Source organism: Micropterus dolomieu, linkage group LG08 (genome assembly GCF_021292245.1).
Source record: "Micropterus dolomieu isolate WLL.071019.BEF.003 ecotype Adirondacks linkage group LG08, ASM2129224v1, whole genome shotgun sequence".
In the NCBI taxonomy this organism is placed as follows: Eukaryota; Metazoa; Chordata; class Actinopteri; order Centrarchiformes; family Centrarchidae; genus Micropterus; species Micropterus dolomieu.
In genome coordinates, this window is record NC_060157.1 from 9,086,218 (window position 1) to 9,108,513 (window position 22,296).

At 38.7% G+C, this 22,296-nt stretch overlaps 2 protein-coding genes across 4 annotated transcripts; both read right to left on the bottom strand.

Moving 5' to 3' along the window:
- Positions 1-2: 2 nt before the first annotated feature.
- Positions 3-4,449, bottom strand: LOC123974587 (wiskott-Aldrich syndrome protein-like). Of its 2 annotated transcripts, none has more exons than XM_046055400.1 (11): positions 4,253-4,449; positions 3,268-3,408; positions 2,968-3,054; positions 2,718-2,814; positions 2,225-2,254; positions 2,095-2,130; positions 1,769-1,976; positions 1,473-1,651; positions 764-1,350; positions 333-444; positions 3-227 (listed from the first exon to the last, which is right to left on the bottom strand). In XM_046055400.1, exons 1-11 carry the CDS (start codon positions 4,352-4,354, stop codon positions 169-171), a joined length of 1,638 nt encoding a protein of 545 aa, XP_045911356.1. In that variant the 5' UTR covers positions 4,355-4,449; the 3' UTR covers positions 3-168. The 2 variants fall into 2 exon arrangements, with proteins under 2 accessions (XP_045911356.1, XP_045911357.1); XM_046055401.1 differs by having other exon boundaries at positions 4,260-4,322.
- A 252-nt stretch (positions 4,450-4,701) lies between these two features.
- On the bottom strand, positions 4,702-21,494 carry LOC123974588 (sodium-coupled neutral amino acid transporter 3-like). 2 transcript variants are annotated; one of them, XM_046055402.1, is made up of 17 exons: positions 21,342-21,494; positions 17,568-17,681; positions 15,598-15,727; positions 15,297-15,381; positions 15,039-15,154; positions 13,771-13,844; positions 13,567-13,659; positions 11,267-11,348; positions 11,078-11,160; positions 10,844-10,902; positions 10,626-10,742; positions 10,289-10,368; positions 10,087-10,187; positions 9,843-9,967; positions 6,507-6,651; positions 6,254-6,357; positions 4,702-6,133 (listed from the first exon to the last, which is right to left on the bottom strand). In XM_046055402.1, the coding sequence occupies exons 3-17, from the start codon at positions 15,639-15,641 to the stop codon at positions 6,029-6,031; spliced, it is 1,413 nt and encodes a 470-aa protein (XP_045911358.1). In that variant the 5' UTR covers positions 15,642-15,727; positions 17,568-17,681; positions 21,342-21,494; the 3' UTR covers positions 4,702-6,028. The 2 variants fall into 2 exon arrangements, with proteins under 2 accessions (XP_045911358.1, XP_045911359.1); XM_046055403.1 differs by lacking the exon at positions 17,568-17,681.
- Positions 21,495-22,296: the final 802 nt, after the last annotated feature.

Consider the following 22,296-nt stretch of genomic DNA (forward strand, 5'->3'; position numbering starts at 1 on the left):
ACTTGTGTTCTTTCACCTTCAAATCCTTTATATTTAATTATGTGTTGATTTAATCACCCACACAGTTTCATATACAAGTCATATTACAGTTTGCAGTTATTGAACCTGAAATTCAAAAACATTTAACAGTATTGTGGTTCAGCGGTTTTTGACTAAAATCAGTTGAACTCAGTCATCCCATTCGTCATCATCATCATCTTCATCTCCACCCTCATCTTCACTTTCATCTGAAAGAGAGAACACATATAAAGATATGAGACTCTTTTTTTTTTGTGACCCTTCTGGGTAAACTCGCCCTTCATGTAGAGTGTAGTTAATGTTCTAATATTTACCAGAGGAATGGATGACTTTACTCCTCTTCTGCATGACCATCATGAGAGCACCAACGATGCCCTCACCTGAGTCTGATGGTGCAGGTGGAGCTTGATCAGGACTGTCTGTTACCTGTAGCACATACCAAGACAAAAGGACAGCATTTGAACATGAATCTGGTGGTGATGGGCAGTGGATAAGACACATTCCTTTGGTGTGAGAGACTTGGGTTCAATTCCCCACTGTGACACATTCACCAATGTGTCACTCAGCAAGACTCTTAACCCCTAATTGCTCCAGAGGTGTGTGACCTCTGCCATATTTAGCAATTGTAAGTCACTTTGAATAAATGTAATCTGATGTAATCTCAGTTGCCTGACAACAAAAACACCAAGACTTATGTACTAATATATGGCATGTCTGAAATGTTTTTGAGAAAAGAAAGCTTTACATTTTTGAGCTTCTTCCCCAGTCTGATCTGATCCAGCAGAGCTCCTCTGCTGTCTCCTCCTCCAAAGGATGGAGCAGCAGGTGATGGTGGGCCGCAGGAGAGATTAGGAGGTGGTGGGAAATCTGAAGAAATAGAGGTTTGGGGAGGGGGAGGTGGAGGGGGTGGAGGAGGAGGTGGAGGGCCTCCCCCACCTCCTCTGCTTGGTGTAGATGGGACAGGAGGAGGTGGGAAACCCACAGATCGCTGTTGGCTAGATGGTGGCAGGGGAGGTGGCAGGTTGTGGGAGGAGGTCGGGGGTGGGACATGAGAGGACTTTGAGGATGGGGGTGTGGGGAAAGATGCAGAGTGTGCTGGTGGGGGTGGCGGTGGAGGACCACTCCTGCTTGTTGGAGGAGGTGGGGGTGGCACGCCTGCACGTGTTGGTGGCTGATTTGGGGATAGGCTCCCTCGCTGTGACTGGCCTGTTTGGCCTGGGATGGGAGGCAGGGGGCCAGAGCGGCCTCGTGGAGGTGGAGGGTTCGGAGCAGAGGGACTAGAGCCTGGCACAGGAGGCAGAGGTCCTTGTCTGCCAGGTGGAGGTCCAGAACCTATAATGCAATGGAACAAGATATGCATAACCAATTCAGCCCACACTTTAGACAAATGCATTATCCTGCGGGGAGCAGTGACATTAATAAGGAGGAATAAAATGATGCAGTGTGAGTCTAACCTGCTCTGTTCACCTCCCTTTTGACCGCCTCCATGCCTCCAGACTGCTCGATGACATTATAGATGAGCTGCGAGGTCTTTTCATCCCTCATCTCAGCTTCACTGATGCCAGCTTGGGAGAGCAGCTTCCACAGGTCAGGGTCAATGTTATTGGGATCCCAGCCGACATGAGAAACATGCCTGACAGGAAGGAAACGAAAGGAGACAGTGTGATTGGAAAACAACATCCTCTCTAGATATTAACTAAACTTTACTGCCTGATATCAAGGCAACACTTTCACTAGCACAAACACTCACTTAAATCCACTGGGTGCCCCTATGTCTGCTTTAGAGAGTTTGGTGCCCTTTTTCTTGTTCTTATCCTTCTTATCTTTCTTTCCTTTGTTGGTCAGACTTAAGGAAGCAGCAGTAGGTGAAGGCAAAGAGCGGTAGCGGGAAGAATTGATGTCTGGGTTTTGGATGTCCACTGTGGCCATTTGGAATGAACCAGGGCCACCAGATGATGCTTTTGGAGGAGAGACAGAGAACATACAGGTTGGTGTGTTATTATTATTTAATTTCATGCATCATTGGTGGTAGGATAATTTTCAGAAGAGAAATGTTGAGATGAAAAAGTTACTCACCTTTTTCAGGTGGGACTGGAGGCAGGGAACCTCTCTCTACAGTGACAGGAAGAAGGGAAGAAATATTTTTACTATTTTTACTACACATGCAAATGCCATTGTGCAGTCTTGAAGTGTATTGCTATCTTACCGCTAGGTGGCGGGGGGCGCTGTTTCTTGTCTGTCAATAACAAGGAGGTAAGAGAAACCATTTTGCCTCACATTACAACACCATAATACAATATTTATTCAGCTAAAATACACACAATTTTTTATAGTTTAAATGAGGAGGCAAGAAATAATTTATCAGTTATAATTTATCAATCCATTACCATTATCCATTAGCTATATTTTTTCAAAGAATACCCTGAGAATGTATTACAATTCTGTAATGACTACAAGTCTCTGCATTATGAATGCTTGATATGTTTCAGATTTAGGCAAAAATCCATGTCATTTATGTTTAATAAATTTTTTTTAAATTCTTTTCCAGGATCATATTGCACAGAACATATTAGCGCAGAACATATACAAAAACATATTGGAGTTGCAAATATAGTTATGAATCATCTTATTAAAAAATGTATTTCATGCTCTCTGATTCTAAAAATAAACATAAAAGTTGTGGCTATGACCTCACTGACCTTGACGGTTGTTTCTTTGGTTGATTTTCTCCTCGACAGCATTTTGGAAGGCGTCTGCTTCCTGTTGCACAGAAAAGTTCAGCCCGACTTGACAATCCTGCATTATTTAAGGAATGAACAAGGAATCACATTAAACAAAAACAGCACTTTAAACATGTGTGACCCGCTGATACAAATAATTGCAGGGCACCACATCATAACCTAACAGTAACTTAAGTTGGAGGATGAGTTCAAATGAGGTTGTGCTTACATCTGCTGAAAAGGTATGAAAGTATGGCTGTGGCGAGGAGTAAATAATTTGGTTGTAGAGCTCCTGCTCCCAAACCTGCCTCCCTGTCTGTGGAAAAACATGGTTAATATTTCAGTCGCTCAATCATACTCATGTCAGATGTGAGTAATCCTGGGTCATAGTTGAGTAACTTTCTAAATTCACAGGACAACACATACACCATGATTAGATCATCAGTCTAAAATGGGTCTAAATATGCATATAGTATGCAGTCTTGTACCTACATTCTTGTTATAACAGCAGCATTGTCTGAGCGGTTACCTTCAAATCAAACATCCTTATGAAATAGGAGCGCTGAGGGTTGTCTTTGACGAGGCAGACCACTCCAGTGTGCTGCAAGCTCCATGTGGATGGACTGTGAGGCAGAGCCATGAACAGCTGTGCTACTGCAGTGCACATGGACTAAACACACAGACAGTACATACATTGAAAACTGTTTAGGGCTGATAGGACACAAGAGAGCATTTACTTGCAGTTCACATGTAAATTTGCCTTTTCATGGTGAGGATTCACTTCCTTGTCTGCTTTCATTTGTTCAGATAACAACTTGAAGTGCTGTGATGCTCTTTAATTTGTCATTAAGTCATTAAAATGCACAATCATTATTTTGTTTTGTTGTTTACCTCAGTCAGGAACAATGTTACTTCTACTCTACTGTAATACTAAACCCATCGATAGTCTCATTCTAACAACAGAGAAGGAAATGGTTCAGCCACCATTTCCTGTTACTGTTAGCTTCTATACGATGACCTAATGTCAGTAATTCACGTTAAACTGCATTAAACTTTGTCTTACATTAGATTAATTTTGACAACATTTAAGATTTGAAGAATATAGAATATATAAAAAATAAGACTTGAACTCAAATGTACCTGAATATATAAAACTAATAAAAAGAAAGTGAATTGACTGAAAAGCAAAAGCAACTCAGAAAAAAACTCAAACTCAAACTGTAATTTTAAAATCAGGGTTCACCTCAGGGTTCGCCTATCCACTGTGCTCATTAAAATTCAGGATACAGTGTTTAACCATGAAACAACCACCAAAGGTAAAAGAGAAGACTTGAGGGCTGAAATGATTTACATTTTTATGTCGCAACCAGAACCAGAATAACCTGTATTATTTTGGATAGCTTTTCCTTTCACTTTATGCAATTAACTCTTCCCTCAAAAAGAATACAAGTCTTGACAAATAGAGCAGGATATCGTTATCACACTGGGCAATCCCCACCCCAGTCAGAACTTACAGCACACCTTCTGCCCAGCAGCTCCTCCAACTTATCGTTCTCCTGTAAGCTCAGCAGAGAGCTCCGGGCGCTCTCCACTTTAGCTTTAGATCCACGGCTCATGGTCCTGTAATAAAGCTCCCAGTTATCTTAAATTAATGTGATCAGCATTGAAACGCGTCCTTTCTACACTGTCAGAATACAAAGCTCTACAGTCAAGGAAGTTTCTCTTCTCTGTTTTATGCACACATCAACTCAAAGCAGGAAACAGCCAACCACACTTCTCTAACCCCCACTTTTCTTCTTTCTCTCAGACAGAACACAAATGAATGTGTTACTTCCATATTCAGAGGGAGGCAGTGCACTATTGCTCTTCTCCTGCTGTGAGTACATTTGCTGTACATTTACGGCCACAGACGACTTCTGACTATGCTTAACAATTTACTTTTTATAGCACCTCAACTCTTCTGTACAAATGAAAGACATATTTTATTGACAGATAACATTCAAATTATGTATGTACAGGTTTAAATGAAATTAATTTAAATGTACAGGATCACATAAGATACCAAAGTCAAAATATATTTTAGTAAAATTTTAAAGACAAATATAAGAGGCTCTATTCATATTATCTTAAAAACATTATTCGCCATACTGAACAGTTCCTGGGACTGCTAAAACAGACACAGCATTTTTAACACTGGATTATTAAATGTACAATTTTGATTGTTATTAAATTGGCCTTTGCCGAACATGTTAATACAAAAAAAGAAGAAAGAAGTGTGTTACACGCTATTCTAATATGACAAAGTAATATTCAAGTATTTGGTTTGCAACTAGGGATTTTTCAGTAACACATAAAAACGTTGATAAAAAGAATTGTACAAACCATATTGCTGTGTCTGTTGACTCATTTTGTTGTCTGTCTGTTTGACCTTCATTCATAGCAGCTGAACACCACAAATTGCACAGAATCTGTTGGATAATTTGTAAAAGGTCACCTCAGACTCAGCTATAAATCATGTTTACAATAGTCAAGTGTAAGAATAGATTTTAAAAAAATGTCACTTTATGAATATTAATTGAATTCCATATAAAACTTAAGTAAGGACGGAAGGAATGAAAATTGTCTTTTGGTGCATTGGAATAGTTAGTGTGGAACCGCAGACTAAACCTTGCTGGTCATATTTAGCTGAGTCTTCGAAGTTCAGGGAAATTTGGACAACAATTTGACAGTCCTAAATGTGTCATGAAATAGCAACTGATGAATAAACAAACTGAAATGCATTTTTATGTTATAAAAAGGAAACTCCTGGGGAAGTGATTGCCTTTCGACACTATCAAATTTCTGTCCTGTAAAATCTGAGATAGTAGGGAAGTAGATTGGAATGATTTTTGGCAGTGACTGAGCTATTCCACGGAACTGTACACATCCATACTCTAAAATGGGATTTCCATTTGAGTCATGCTGTTCCCATTCATTTCTTTTGCATTTCTACGCATGCCTCCAAACAACATCTGCGGGCTGTGACAGAAGTTTTATTCAGTCCAATCACGTTATTCTCACGCGTATGTGTTCTCTCCTCCATTACAGGGCCTTTTGTCTGCCCCATGACATTACAAAGCGGTTTCTTTTTTTATTGTTGTAGGCGAAGATTCTTCACACGTCCTTCATCTTCTGCAGCCAAACTGTCCTGTTTGGCTTTGGATGAGAGCTCTGCAGATTGGGGGTAATTTAATGTCAGGGAGAGCTTTGGTTGGCATTCTGTTCGTAGCTTCTCTGTTCAGTTGTGGCCGCTAGTGCCCGCCTCCACTTCTAGACTCTCCAGTTGCCCAGTCAATGATGATAAATGACAAACTCATGATCATGAAGATGAATCCCAGTGCAGCAAAGCATGCGGCCTATAGGAGTGGAAGGAAAGAAAACAACATCTGCATCAACAACACATAAAAAATACATCGCAATTTGAATGACCAAGATAGTATACAGTATCCTCGATAGTTGAATAAATTGAGTTGTACCTGAATCTTGGATCTGGACAGTAAAGGCTCCTGGTCTTCAGGAATAATTCGGACGTAGAAAATGCCAGGAAGGATGAAGATGAGGCTGGGGGCAGATGTGGCTCCTGAAGGAGGAGAAGGAGGAGAACAGAAGTGAAGTGAGTTTATTTAATGTCGTATGTAGGAAGTGATTACACAGTTTACAGATGATATTGTTCACACTGCAGTGCAGTCAAGCCGAGGCCAGACGGCCATCCCTCTTGTGTAAACATACCAATGAGGCCAAAGATGTCGCGGATGGAGGGCACAAAGATAACGAGCAGGTTCACCAAGAAGAGGAGACAAAATGCAATGCTGATGTGTATGACCCAGCTGAAAGCCTTGTCCGGGAACAGGATCTGGAGCAAAGCCCTGCGGATCTGCAGAGGGAAGGAAGGAAAGAGTTAGGATGTTGTGCTTTCTTAAATAAGATCGCAATCATTGTGATTGATAAACAAAACCTTTTATAAAAGTAAAGGTTAATCCTGTTTTATCACCATCTCAACATCCCCCACTCCTCATCAACTAGGTAAAAAATTTCCTCAGTAACCCAAGACAGGCTGTTAGACTAGGGAGAGTAACATCTACCGTCATCACCACCACCGGAGCCCCTCAGGGCTGCATCTCAGTCCCTTATTTTATACCCTCTATTCACTCTCCAGAATCTCAAATCCTCTAATGAAGCTTGGACTACTCAATGACAATAACTCTGTGGTGCAGTGATAACTTCCTGCAGCTGAACATGGACAAAACAAAAGAATTGGTCATTAGCACATCAAACACCTCCACTCTGCCCTGAACCCCACCTCTGCCCATTGTAAGATAGTTGAGCAGGTGAACAGCTTTAAATATCTATATAAAGACAATAAACTAAGTTTTCACATCACTTCTATCCATAAACGATAAACTATATTTATACAGCACACTTAAAACAACCAAGGTTGACCAAGGTGCTTTACAGGTTAAAAATACAACAATAAAATAGTAATTCCTAAGTAAAAAGTACTGCAATGAAACATTGATTAGAATATACAGTATATGATATACAGTATAATGATATTAAAATCGCCATGGATAATAACTGTCTTAACTCGAAGGAAATGCTAAATAAAAGTGATATGTTTTATACAGTGATTTAAAGCGTTCAAGAGTTGGCCATGTTAACCATCTCGAACAAAAACAAATTTGGCGCCCTCACACACACTGCCTCCAAAATCATATCAGTCTTAAACAAACATCCTCACTGACACTGTCATGAGCTGAGATGATTGAATGTATACATGAGGATTTTATTCATCGCCTTTATCTGTACGTTGCCTAGTGTATATCAGTATGTTTATATGTTGGCAGTGAAAACAAATCTCCCTCTGGGACAAATAAAAAAATCGAGAGTATTATAGAACTGCTGTTGAGATGCTGTTGGGTAAAGACACTAAGCTTCTATACACATCAAGTCTATCCCAACTAGCTGACATTTCAACAGATATTTTCAGTCACTTGTTTAATGCAAATGACCTGCTTTGATATGCTGTTGAGCCAGATCAGTGTGTAAAATACAAGTGTAAAATACTTGGTTGTTTAGCAGCAGCTGTCTGATCTCTGCACAGTAATTCAGTATATTAGAAACAGTTCAACATTTTGGGAAACATGCTCATTTACTTTCTTGACGAGAGATGAAAAGATGGATACCTTTATTATATCTGTCGGTTTACTATGAAGCTGGGGCCAGCAGCTGCTTAGCTTAGCTTAGCATAAAGACTGAAAACATCTAGCCTTGTTCAGTCCAAAACCTATCAGTGCCTCTAAACTCACCACAGACAGCCAGTGCAGACTCATGGAAGTCCTTGCTCCGAGCAAATAAATAGTCTGGCACATAACCCCCTCATCAAAGCACTTGCTGGTAGATAGATACTTTAATCTTGGGACAGAGCCCAAGCTTCCTGTTTCCCCAGGTTACAATCTTTATGCTAGGCTAAGCTAAGTGTCTACTGGCAAAAAAATTCATATGGGATGGACAGACATAAGAATGACATCAATCTCCTCATCTAACTCTCTGCATGAAAGTGAATAAGCACAATTCCCAACCTGCCAAGCTATTTCTTTAATTTAACCCGTAAAAGCTTTATGACTACAGTATGTGTTTGCAGATCTGTTGTATGTTATATATCATTATTCTTTGTAATGTGGACGTTTTCTGCCCATTTTAACCTAGTAAAATCGAACACATTTTTAGCATCTATAGATCATTATGAAGTTCAATAATAAGAGAATGTTCCAAAGCTCCATACAGTCAACACGCTACTGGAACAGAAACAGCTTTTTACTGATGTATCACTCCGCAGGCACAGCACTGAAACAGTGAGGCAGTTTCAGTGCCTTGATATAAAACTATTTTTATTCCCTAAGACACACATGCATCATTTACATGGTGTAGAGGCCACATTAGCAATGTGTTGGGCTTGTGATGCGCAGATTGTTCAAGATCTGCCTTGACAACATTGTTAGGAAGGGAAGTAAGATATTTCAGTAAAGACTCGCAAAGCTATATCTGCCTACCTCTGATATAAACATGGAGCAGTATTTTAATGTCAGTTTATGCCACTCTAGATTTTTTTTAAATGTCAAAACTTATTTGGTCTTTTTCTTTAAAAGAAATTCCTCATTAACAAAACATTGCATGTGCAGTGACCCATGGCTCACTTCTGGGTCCCCTACTCTTATGTGTCTACCACTCCCTATAATGATAATAATAATTTACTCCTGCATCTTTTGCACTCAAGTATAATGATAATAATAATTTACTCCTGCATCTTTTGCACTCAAGTCAAATTCCTCATGTGTGTACACATACCTGGCAAATATTGCTGATCCTGATTCTGATTATAATATTGATTTTATTTGTTACACAGATGGTTATGGCCGAAAATGTGCTTTTTAACATTTGACAACCAAATACTAATCAGGTCATATGTGAGTGGATGTTTTGCCAAATTTGAAGAAGTTCCCTCAGGGTGTTTGTGAGATGTACAAAAGTTTATTATAATATAAAGTTTATTTAGGTCAGACCATTTCTTTACAAAAACCTGTGACTGCATTTTTTATAAGAAGGCTTCACTATTTTTTCTATTTTCTTGATTAATCAATTAATAGGTTAATAAAAATGTCCACCTCCAAAGTTTTTTTGTTTTGTCTAACCAAAAGTCCAAAATAGATATTCATTCATATTTATTACTATTAAAGTAGACTAAGAAAACCAAAATATCTACTAGTACTATACGGCATACCAGTATATAAATATTTGAGATCACATTTGAGAAGCTGGAACTTTAATAATGTTGATGATCAGTTTTCTACATATCGACAAATCAGTTATTCAGCTACTCGTTTCAGTTTTGTATTGTTGTCCTCTTTTGTATCTCTCAGTTTTATTGATTTTATCTGAATCTACCTTTGTTAAATGTGTTGAATTTTAATGTGTGGGAGGTGTAAAGAAATCCTGATAAAAATTGTTAATATTCCTTCTGTGTTTGATATATACATTCTCACTAAAGTAGTATGATAGATGTCTTACCGGGAAAAGAACCACAGGGACAGTCAGCGTGACGGCCACCAGCACAGCCAGACGCACTAAGAGAATCAGGACATCCAGGGGGTCCACTCGACTGTAGGTGTGTAACAGCTCTGACTGCACATTACCTACCCACAGAGAAGCAAACACTCTTTGACAAATATCACATGGCATCATTCACACTGGGTCACACTGACAACATCAGAACAAGTTGATCTTTGACTCTCAGGAATAAAGAGTATCATACCATAAAAGGTGAGGTAACCAAAAATAGCTGTTAGCAGGTACATAACAAACATGGCCAGGATGGAGACGTTGGCAACTCTCTGCATACGTTTCTTGGTGGCACTAAGGTAAAGGCAAGCAGAAAATTAGACTTTTAGCGCAGCTCTCTGTGCGCCAAAGGAACCACATTTGGACTTGAAATGGATGTTGACATTCTGACTTACTCTCGTAGCTCAGTGTAGATGGGCAGCACCTCGGGGTGGCAGACAAAAGCGAAGGCGAGAATTGGGATGGTGTACGCTGTCTGAAAGTCAAACACAACAAAGGTCAGTCAGTAACCATTAAAAATATAGCTTGAAGGAGACTGAACATGTGAAGTCCAGCAGAGAATACAATTAAATGCTTGTTTTATACACTACTACACGCCTTAATGCTGTTGACATAATGCACTCTAATGCAGAACATGTGGCAGTGAATCTGATGTGCTAGCCAATAAGTACATATACAACTGACTGTTCAGGAAACTAGGCACTGGAAATGTGAAAAGGTTTTTCATCTAACCTGTGAGTTGATGGTGAACATTTTTGGCTCACAGAAGTCGTCAGTCCCATTAATTAAAGATTTGTTATCATATTTGTCAGGCAGCGGGCAGGGGATGTTGAATTTCTTGTATATAACCTGGGGAAACAAACCGATTGGTTAGTCAAAGAGCAATATTTAATGAAGGAACAGTTGGTGGTATTGTTTGTATGTTTGCTGGCTCACTAGTTAAGACTCACCGAGATTAGGAAAAACACCATGCAGGAAAGGGAGAAGCCACTTGTATAGCCCAAGTAACCTGTGTTGCAGTGATAAGATGTTGCAAAATGGTTTTAGAAGTGATGATTCTTTAATCCAAGTACAGGGCATGAGAGTGAACACAACAAAAATGGGTAGTGGATAGACATGATGTACATGTGAGAGAATGGGGAATAAAAATAAAACAAAATGTGACAACAGAATGAAAAACATACCAAGTTGTTTCATGAGTGCTAGAGGAAGGATGATGAGTGCGCTAACAATGATGATCAAGTAGTTTCCATTCAAGAACCACTCTCTAGGGGACAGCCAAACAAACAGATGAAAAAATCTGCACACTACCAAAGAAAAAAATTTAATTATAGCTACATGATACACTGACAGAGATTCACTTTGACACTCACCCTGTGTTTTCCTGTTTACCAAGAAAAGCTTGAATAACCAGTGGGAGCTCAGATTTGACGATGAAGAGGTAGCTGGACATTGCTGAAAGAAAGTGAAAACATACACATGCATTCACTTACAAAAATCAGTGTAGTAGACCATGCAATCACTGACATGGACCCCTCCATTCACTTTCAGATAACATCCACAAACTTCAACCCTTTTCAGACCACAACCAAATTAATGTGTTCTTTAAACTCAGGTCAAACGAGTGACACAAAATACCCAGTATGTAGTATACAAATTAATCATGGCCTTGAACTCACCTGATCTGATGAAGGACATCAATATATGACCAAAAACTATATGTCCCTACCAGACTGTAAACAAGGCCACTGATGATATCAATATGATATTTCATAAGACAACTATTAAAGCTGACCATATAAAACAAAAACAGAAGTCTGTTAAAAGGTAAAACTTCGAGAGATGGTTTGATCAAGAATGCAAGACCATCAGAAAAACAAAAGCAATGAAAAGCATCGCCAACCAAACAACAACCAGACATACGCTTTAGGTACAATGACATTTTAAATAAATATAAACATACAAATAGGAACAAAAACCGCAATTATACCCACATGAGACTTGAAATCAATTCTGGTATATGTGGAACAATTTACAATACAACTACAAGCACTACCCATCCAAAATGGTGATATCTAGAGAGCACATTTTGAAAATCTGTACAAAGACACACCAATAAATCTAATTAATTCAGATAAATATTTTATAAAGGGAAAACTCCAAAAATTATAAGAAACAACTAAACACAACTAGAATTGACCACACAGACAAAATCTCTCCGACAAAGGAAAGCTTGTGGTCCGGACAGCATTAAAAATCAAATACTCAAATGCAGCACCCGCAGAGATCGTATAACAATCATGATGTTTTCCTGATTTTTATAAGCCTGGTGGCAAATCCGACCCTAGTAACTATCATGGCATCTGTGTCAGCAGTTGACTAGGTAAATCATTTTTTAGTATTCTACATAAAATAATACTAGATTTCCTTGAGAAACACTCACACTTTAATTAACTAACATGTGCACCAAACAGAAAATATTTAGATCTAAACTTGGAGGAAAAGAAACGTAATTCTTCGCCCAGAGGGAAGATGTTCGTCTGGGTTGCAATTTAAGTCTGACTTTATTTAATGTATATATAAATGAACTTGCTGTTCGGTTGGATCAATGTGCTGCTCCTTTCCTCTCCCTCCTAGATAGGGAGGTGAAGTCTCTGTTTTATTCTGATGAACTTGTTCTACTGTCTCCTACTGAACAAGGACAACAGCAACAGCTGGACACAGTAGGAAAGTACTGTCGAACCTGAGCCCTGGCAGTAAATATGAACAAATGCGCTGTTTGGTAGTGAAGTATGTGGTCCCCTCAGTCACCATAGCTACACCCATTGGGACAAACATCCAACAGAATCTTTACATGCAGAATTCTGCAAATACATTTTACACATGCACAGAAAAATAGCAACAAATGAACATAAAGGCAGAACCTCTCAGACACAATCTGGACACAACACCACTGCTTTCCAAACACCAGAGTAAACCAAAATATAACGCATTGTAACGAAACCCATTTGGAAGATTGGAAAGAAGAAACTAAAAGTGGATCAGAATGTTATCTGGCCCCAAAAGAGATTGTGAATATGACGGAATATCTCTCTGTTGTCAGTGATAGAAAGCAGAGACGGATCCAAAGCAAAATAGGTTCTACAAACTGGCAATCGAAAAAGGAAGACACAAAAAAATCATGGCAACCAAAAGAAAACACAATATGTGGTCACTGTTCGACAGGTGAGGTTGAGGCAGAAAGCACTTCCTCCTACAATGTAACGCATTCAATGAAATAAGGAACATTTACTTTGACAAGTTCAACTATGTGATCTCAGATTTCAAAGAGCTAAATTCAAAAATTGTAAAATACTTCTAGGAGAAGGAGACAGGGCATACACAACCTACAGGAAAATGATTGACCTAGACACATACACATTAAATTCATTAAAAAAAATTATAGCAGTTTTTATATAGTTCTCACTTATTGGTTTTTTTAAATACTAAATTTGTGTCTATTAATTATTTTTTGCTTACCTGTATATATATTGCAAACAGCAAAATCACAATACTTCTGTTTATGTATTTCTTTATTTTTTATTTGTTGTTTTCATTTCACACTTTCTTTGACAATTTTGAATTGGATTGAATCTGACATAAACATCAAAGGGAGGAAATGACATGACAATACCTCCAATGTTATGTATTGTAATGACACATGCGGCCAGCATTTTTCCTGGGTGACCAAAAGCTCGATTCCCGAGCTGCTCATAAGCCCGGATGCCTGAAAAAGCACAGACATTAGAAATATATGAGTGTGGTAAGCTATGAATGGAGAATTGACTCTGTGGCTGCGTATGCTAAGATATATGTGATGATTCTAGCTCTGGCTTACCAACAACTTCAGCACATTTCAGCAGGAGGTGAATTGAATATGCAGACAGAATGGCAATGGACACCAACAGGATTCTGAAACACACAAGAAATGTAATTTGTGTTAAAAATGACGTCACAGAAATGCATCAGTGCCTCACAAATTTGGACATTATTCTTTTTAAGGTTAATTCTGTGCTCATTGTCTAACTAGAAAAAGGCAGAAAGAAAGAGAAAAATAAAGCGATTCCTCAGCAACTTCTTCAGAAACTAAATTCTTATGATTGTTTTCTTTTCCCACCCACACAAGTGAGTCTAGCTGTGAGAGAGTGGTTCTCCAGCTACCCTCCACCCTGCCCCCAGCCACATAGCACAGGATTGATCCAAGCAGGCGTGTCTTGGATGTGATCTATTTTTATCCACTTAAATCTGATTTAGGGAAGCTGCGTGTGTATGAGCTCTAATGTACATTCTGACAGGTCAGCCTTTGCACAGTAGCAGTTGTGTTTACAGTATTATACCTACAGAGCACATAGGTAGACTGACAAATACTCAAGCCCAGAGTCCATCCCCCTGCCACCATACATATGTGTCCAAACACAAGTACACACAGACATTCAGATGATACACACACATTACTGTGGCCCTACTTCTAGCCTTATAAGGACCCTGTATTGACTGTATCTACACAAACACAAACTTTAGCCCAATCTGGATTCTAATATTAGCTTTAAACCAAAATCCTAAACTAAAGTAATGATTTTTTCTCATTTATTTATAGAACCCTGTTTAAGTAAAAGGCACAAGAGCTTTCTGTACCCAGTGAGTTAGCTAAAAGACTGAGATATAAGTAGCAAACCATTACAAAAAGATGTAAAAATTCACAATAAAAGGTAAAACATTCATCAATACAAAAAATGACTTCATTAAAGTAAATTAAAAGAAGAAATTATTAGTTTTTAAGAAAAGCAATTGAGAAATAGTCCCTTAAAAAAGTGAGGAACAACCTAATAGTTTGCAAAAATGTCTCCTGTGTCAGTGTACAACTGATAAACTCAAACACAAACACAAGAAATATTTGCATATTTGGCTTACCAAAATACTAAATATAAATTACAAGGCAGAAATGCATAAACTTTTGTCCACTTTGATGGGACAGTAATACTGTGATCTGAACAAATGCATGCACCTACATGGGTAGAAACACACACCGACGTGCACACACAGAAAATACAGCCACGCACAAAGTTTAGTCAGAAATAGGGATGTGTGTTTGGCTTGCATGCTCACGTAAAAAGAATGATTCCAGTGTTGGACATCCCGTAAGCCAATCCCAGAATTCCACTGCCCATTATGGCGTTACTGAGGTTAAAGATGGACATGCCAAATGAAGTCTTTCCTACAAACTGCAGCAAGAAGACAACAGAGGATGTTACACAGACAAATCAATTCACAAACAAAAATCACATCAACAGCATCACTAGTATTTACTACTATTTTACTGCAGCAAGTCCTTTTCTAACATATGACTGAGCAAAAACCACTAACGTCTGTAAAGTGACTTTCTTTCTTGACACCAGTTTTATGTGGTAGAAACTCCTCATGTTCAGCCAAGGCATCCACTCCATCAAACCTACAATGGAAAAAAAACATTCGTTCAATGAATAACAAAACACAGAGACACGCACAAAGCTACAAAAGTACTGTTGCATTTATTTCTAGTGGATAAACTGAAGAATAATAGACACATTTAAAACATGATTTTAATTCCTTTGGTTGAATTTTCAACACTTTGCTGTGATATGGTGTACACACATGAGTAATTGCCCTTTATTACATATTGTCTTACCCATCCTCCCTGCTGTGTCCATTCTGCATCTTCTGAAGCTCCATTCTGGTTGCTGTGGTTGTGACTTGAGAGACTTGAAGATTAGAGACTTTTGCTGCACTGAAAGAATCCTCTTCAAAATTTCATCTAGCTGGAAGTAAAGACAAAACTATTGTTTACTTTCTACTTACCAAAATCTTCTACATAAGGGTCTAATATTTTTGCATTTAGAAGGTTGGATGTCGGATGGTATTATTTTTTTACACAATATATGTGACATCAACAAACCAACAAACATCACGCACTGATCTTGCCAACTTTCCATTACTTGTAAGGCAAACTGCACGTAGGTTGAGTTTGGCATGTGTCTTTGACTCTATTACACTGCTTCTGTATGCATCACCTTTTCTGAGATCTTGTCTTAACTTGTTAAAAGTTGAGACAAGCTCTCAGAATGGGTCTTCCAGGAAGCTGAAGGAGAACTGTGTGTAATACTTTTATGGGATGGATATAAGGCATTGGCTTCAATCTACAGTACAATAAGTAACACGTCAGTGGCAGACTGGCAAAGGCGTTTAAATACCCTGCCTTTTAAAGGTAAACACACTAGTTATTTGCACTTGAACAGGAGGCAGCCACGGCACTCAAGGAAACACTGAATGTGACTAATGCAATACAAACAGAAAATGCTATATGGCTTCAAAAGGCCAGACCTATTTATAAAGTCTTGAAACACACCACTGCAATTTTCCTGCTTGCCAAGGACAACAAGTATGTTGCTTCTTTTCTTTTCTTTTGGCAATGCCAAAATCCTTTTATTTTATTTTGGAGTTCTTGCTACAGAAGACCGAAATAGCTGACAAAATACAATTTCAGCAAGAAGGGACACTTTTGCTTGGGATGTAACTCAGTTTAAATCTTGAGCGACATGAAAAGCTTTAAATAACAAATGTTGTCAGAGGACTTATGTGGCTCTAATCTGTTGTTGGCCACACAAAACGGGCATGGACAGACTCTGGGAATGAGCGTAGGTCTATGATCCTGCCATGGGGTCATGGGATACTTTGCTTCTTTGTGGGTCAGACTGCCCCCGGGATTTTTTGTATTTGACCCCTGAAGACACGCTCACACTACATTGTGCAATTCCCTAAGAGTTTCACAAAAACTGATTTTGTATTATATTTCTTCGCTCATCACTGACCGGGTCTGTTGACGTCCAATAATCCATACAGCTTGGGGGTTGATAGCAGTGGGCCACAAAGATAAACAAAGGGTTCCAGTGTAAATGCTTCTATTTAGTCTAAATACAGAGTAGCCTTTTCCCTGCATACTGGCCTCAGGTCAAGTTTAACTTTCTTTAGCCTACATACCCAATGACTTGGCCCATGGCCAATACACACAACCTACAAAGTATGGACTAGATGTCAGGAATATTTTGTCATTTAGCTTTCAGAAAAACCAAATTTCGATTAGTAACCACTCTCAGACTGGACAACTGGGCCATGCTTTGCATTTTCATGTAAGGGAGATAAAGAAACTAGACAAACCTGGTTAACTAGAAACTTGTTCCTCCTTAGATATTTCATTGGCCACAAGTGTAGCTCTTACACAGTGGAAACAGTACAAGAGTGGAAAAAAGTAATAAATACAATAAAGTGCTCTGTACTTTCCATCTATTTATACAGTTATCTTCCCAAACAACCATACCCCTTTAAAATGTGTTGTAATTAGGATAAATTTAAATATTACATTAAATAAGCTATATAATAAATATATTTAAATATTACATTAAATAATCAATACAATAATCTGTCACTGCATAACACATTTTAAGTCAAACACAGTACACATCACAGTATTACTATCCAGCAGTGTGTACCACATGGCTCTTGTCTGATGCAAGACCAGCTAACTATTGACAGTTAACTCATCCCTTCTTTTCCTCAACATCTAAAACACAAGGACACACACACACATTTTCAACAACTTACCTTTATCTTTTTTTCTTTTTGAACATTGACAGAATAAATCCGTGTGAAAGCTAACTTAATTTTCTCTCCCACTGTTTGTATGTGGCTTTGCTCTCAGGAGTCTCTCCAAAGCTCCTTGGTATTGAAGAGAAGAGAGAGTCAGAGAGATTAGAGGGTGGGAGGGAGGGAGCTGGAAATGGGAACACCCATATTAACCCTTTGTTAAATCAGTTACAGGTAGCTAGTTGCTAAGATCAGGTCAGGATCCACTCAGCAGGTGTCCTCACTGAAAAGGTGGCCTCACTGGAGTCTAAACAAAGGAAATTATAATTGCCTGTAGCTACAGGTCTTTAGATCTTTAGCCTATGCAATGATTTTATTACCACTAACCTTTTTTGTATGACAATTTTTTTATCCCCGACCAGCTCTCTCTTCTATTATGACCTGGTCATTAGCCTATGTTGGTGATTTTAATGGGCTATTACAGGCTATGTTGTCCACGTTGCGCTGGCTGGGTAATTGTTTTACCTCAGAGAGTATTTTAATTTTGTTTTAGCCTAGGTTACACCCCACAGGCTATACACATGGTAGGGCTATATTCTCGAGCTTGTTCTATCCTAAGGCCTGAAGATCGATAGCATGGAACTAAATAGGCTAATATCTGTGTAGGCTAATAATTGCCTATCTGTAAGTTAGTAGGTATTGTTTAAATCTTCCCCGCCACCTAAAGTTACCTCCGCCCTCGCATCATTAACTCAACAACAGTTTGTACATTATCAAGTACGTCTTTGTCCTTCTCTTCTGAGTTGCTTCTTGTCTCTGACACTCACCTTCTGCTGATCTCCTTTAACGACCTCTGCCTGATAACTTTGGACTCATTTGCCCTGCTCCCTAAAGAGAGAGGTAGCCTACAGCAAGTAGAGCGCAAATGGAAGGTGCAAACTCCACGTGTCTATTATGAGTACCCTACATGAAGGCCTTAATGAAGAAATTAGTGATGCACGGTTAACTTACTTTTGATGGCTCAGAATGCCCATAACTACTGTTTAAAACACTTGACTGGATTTTTGGTCAACTGAACAACTGACAAAATTAAATAATCAGATCCCAGACTGACAGCAGCCAGCCCCCAAATTTACCTGTCTTCAACCCACAGATCATATGATGTGTTATCCTTCAGTTATTTTATATCAGTGTTTCTATCTGCACTCAGTGATATGGTTAAGCACATGAAGTCATCTGCTCACCCCTTGGATATGTTCCCCACCAGAATACTGAAGGAGACTATCCCTTCTGTTGGCTCTTTCATCATATATTGTAAATAGCTCCCTGACCTTTGGCTCTGTCCGTGCTTGTTTTAAAACTGCTCTGGTCGAACATCCCAATTCAAAACCCAATGAAGATCCATCCACTCTGGATAAAAACTCTAATATTTATCCAAGATCCTATAAAAAGGTGCACCTTTTTATAGGATCTTGTAATCTCATGTAATCAATTTAGTGGCACATTTGACAGATAATAATTTATTTGAAACATTCCAGTTTGGCTTTCAGTCTCTTCACAGTACTGACACTGCTCTTCTCAAAGTCTTTAATGACTTTCTGTTGGCTGAAGATGCTGGTGAGTAGGCTACTCTATTCTAAGTCTTTTGGACTTCTGCACTGCTTTTGACGCAGGTGATGATCACACGCTCATTCGACAAAATGGAAAGGTGGGCAGGAATCACTGATCCTAACTATCTAATAGATATTTCTGTGACCATGGCCGGCTCAGTTTTGTCCCCTACGAACATGTTATATGGTGTCCCCCAGGGTTCAATTCTGGGACCCATTTTATTCTCCATCTAAATGCTCACTCTAGGTAACATCATCTGCAAATATAATGTCCAGTTTCACTGTTACGCCAATGACACACAGTTAGCAAGTGACTTGCTGAAATAAAATTTTAGATGTCACACAACTTTCTCCAATTAAACCTTACAAAATCTGACGTTGTTGTACTTGGTCTCCCCACATACAGAATTCCAATCATGGAAAACCTGGTTGAACTAGTAACTTATGCTAAGACCTTAGCCAGAAATGTGGGGTATTTTTGGACCAGGACTTGTGTTATTACCAGGCATGGGCTGGCCCATTATATCTCTGACCTTTTATCCCCCTATGATCCAGGATGCAGACTGAGATCCTCAGGTTGGGCATTTCTAGCTATTCCAAGGGCTAGGCTGAAAAATAACAGGAGGCAGGGCCTTTGCTGTCAGGGCCCCTACACTCTGCAACAATCTGCCAGAGGAGATCAGACTTGCAGAGTCAGTTCCCTGTTTTATCTCACTTCTTGAGACACCTTTTTGAGAAGAGTTTTATTGTGTCTATTTTTATCATTTATTTTATTTTGACTTGTTTGTGTGTTTTAAATTTACTGTTGCAAAGCACATTGTTAAAAGCTATTACTATTATTATTTATTTTGGTTATCCCAGGAACCTATCCAGTCAACAGCTTCTGGTCTGGTCTACTGGAAAAACTAATTACCATGTCATTAGTAATTATAGACCATGCAAGTAGAAAGGAGGGGCGAAGTGGATGTCATCTGAGGTGGGCTTTGTTACAGCATTGGCAGATACTCTCTGACAGTTGCATCCTGCTGGAAGTCACAGTGATGGTAATTAGCTTAGGAGAGAGGCCTAAGTGCTTTTTTAAGATTACCCACATGTGATTGTACTTAAGAGTGGAAACATTGTGCATGCTTACAAGTAATCATGTGCTTGATCCAAAACAAACAGTAAGACCTGAACTGAGATGTAAAAGTAGAAATGAACAAGTCACAAGAAGAAATCCTATTAATATTCCTGCACATTTTATAACATTTTGTAAATGACAGAAGACACGGAGGTATGTAGTGTATAGCATAGTCTACTTCCTTTACAACAAAAAAAACCCCCATGTGCTCAACCTGTTGCTAATTCATCAGACCTAAAATGTCCTCCCCTTCTCAGGGACGACATTTCAGTTGGCTGATAAAGTTCAACTTAGCTCAGATATGAGCTTTGTCTGCACACACAAGAAACACCCACATTTCTTTATCTCACCATGACACAAAGCCTTTACTGGAAAACATGTCTGTCTGTTATATAGAGATCTCATCTCGAGGTAGATCACACACATGGCAGAGTCTGTTTTTACACCTCTTTTATGTTTAGATTAATTTATAGAAAGTATCACTTCCACATTTCAATAATTTTGTCAGGCTATTTTGAGTAGATCGCAAGAAAATATCAATATTATGGTCTGTATGGATTGGGTGAAAAGATAATGGCTACCTCAGTCACCTTAAATTACCTTTGTGACTTGAAGTCAAACGTACGGTTTGGACAAATCCAGGACAAAGCAACTAAAATATAACATTACAAACTTGTTTTAAAATCAGGAGACATTTTGTCCTACCATGCATCTAACAATTAATGTTATTTTTATACCAAACAGTCATGCCAGCATTTGGAGCCAATATGATCTCCCATTTCAGTGAGTCATTTAAAATCCCACCTCTGTGCTTTACATAATGCCAGCATGTCACAAAAAGGACATGCTGTGAATGAGAGCATAAATATATCCTTAACTGAAAAGTAAAAGCAGAAACCATCTGAAAAGAATGTTATTCTTATTTTTACAATATAAAGTTCATTATCAGATAAGACATTTTGTGTGGTATCTCTCCACGTGTATGAATGGGAAATTGTTTCGTGGCCCGAATGCTGGAGCAGCTGTAGAGTGCTGGCCTAGAGGCCATCTTCTGGTACTCACCTCTCTAATAACAGTCAGACAGAGTGATGTCTTCAGTCTAGACAGAAATAACAGGGTAAAAGTTTAGACTCGTTGGCTGGTTTACGTCCAGAATCTGCCTTTTAAAGAGCCATGAAGTTCTCTTCAGCTTTAAGAGGAGAGAGAAAAAGTGGGGGAAGGAGGGAAGTAGTAATTGCCCGCGTTAAGAAATTTCCTTCCATGTCACAAGTCAAGCCCCTCCCTGTTCCTGTCCACGCATGCTGCTCTGTTACTTTATGAATTACTATAATCTAATTGTAAATATTGCTTTTTGGACTATTCAAACAGTGTTGCGAATAGAATTGGAAGCCTAAAGCTGAGAGATAAAAACAAAATTCTGATTATAATACTGCTGACTGACATACATTACAGTGGTTATACTGTGGTTGTGCAGCTGGCAGTGTCATTAAAATGTCTTGCTGTGGAAAGTTACTTTTAATTTCGTCTCTGCTTCAGCTTTGCGTCATCAGCTCACTACCATCACCATCTAGTGGGCACTAACACTAAAGGTAATCACATCAGTAAGTTATGTAAATACAATGACCAAAACCAGCATCCATATGTAATACTTAAATATTCAATCTGTTATAAAAATAAATTACATCGTAGGCCATCAGAAACCATAAAAGGTGAAGCACGTAATTAAACCATTCATACACATACACGGGCCAGTTTCATACATTATCAGGTAATGAGAACTGAAGATGGACTGCAACTAACAATTACTTTCATTACTGATTAATCTGACAATTACTTTCACAATTTTGTGATTACTAATTCTGTAAAATGTGGGAGAAAAGAGGTCATAGTGGGAAAAGCTTACCAAAATTCCCCAGGGCCCAAGGTGATGTATTCGAATTGCTTGCTTTGTACAACCCTCAGTCTAAAACTCATAAGATTTTCAATTTACAATGTTATTGAAAGACAGAAAAGTTGC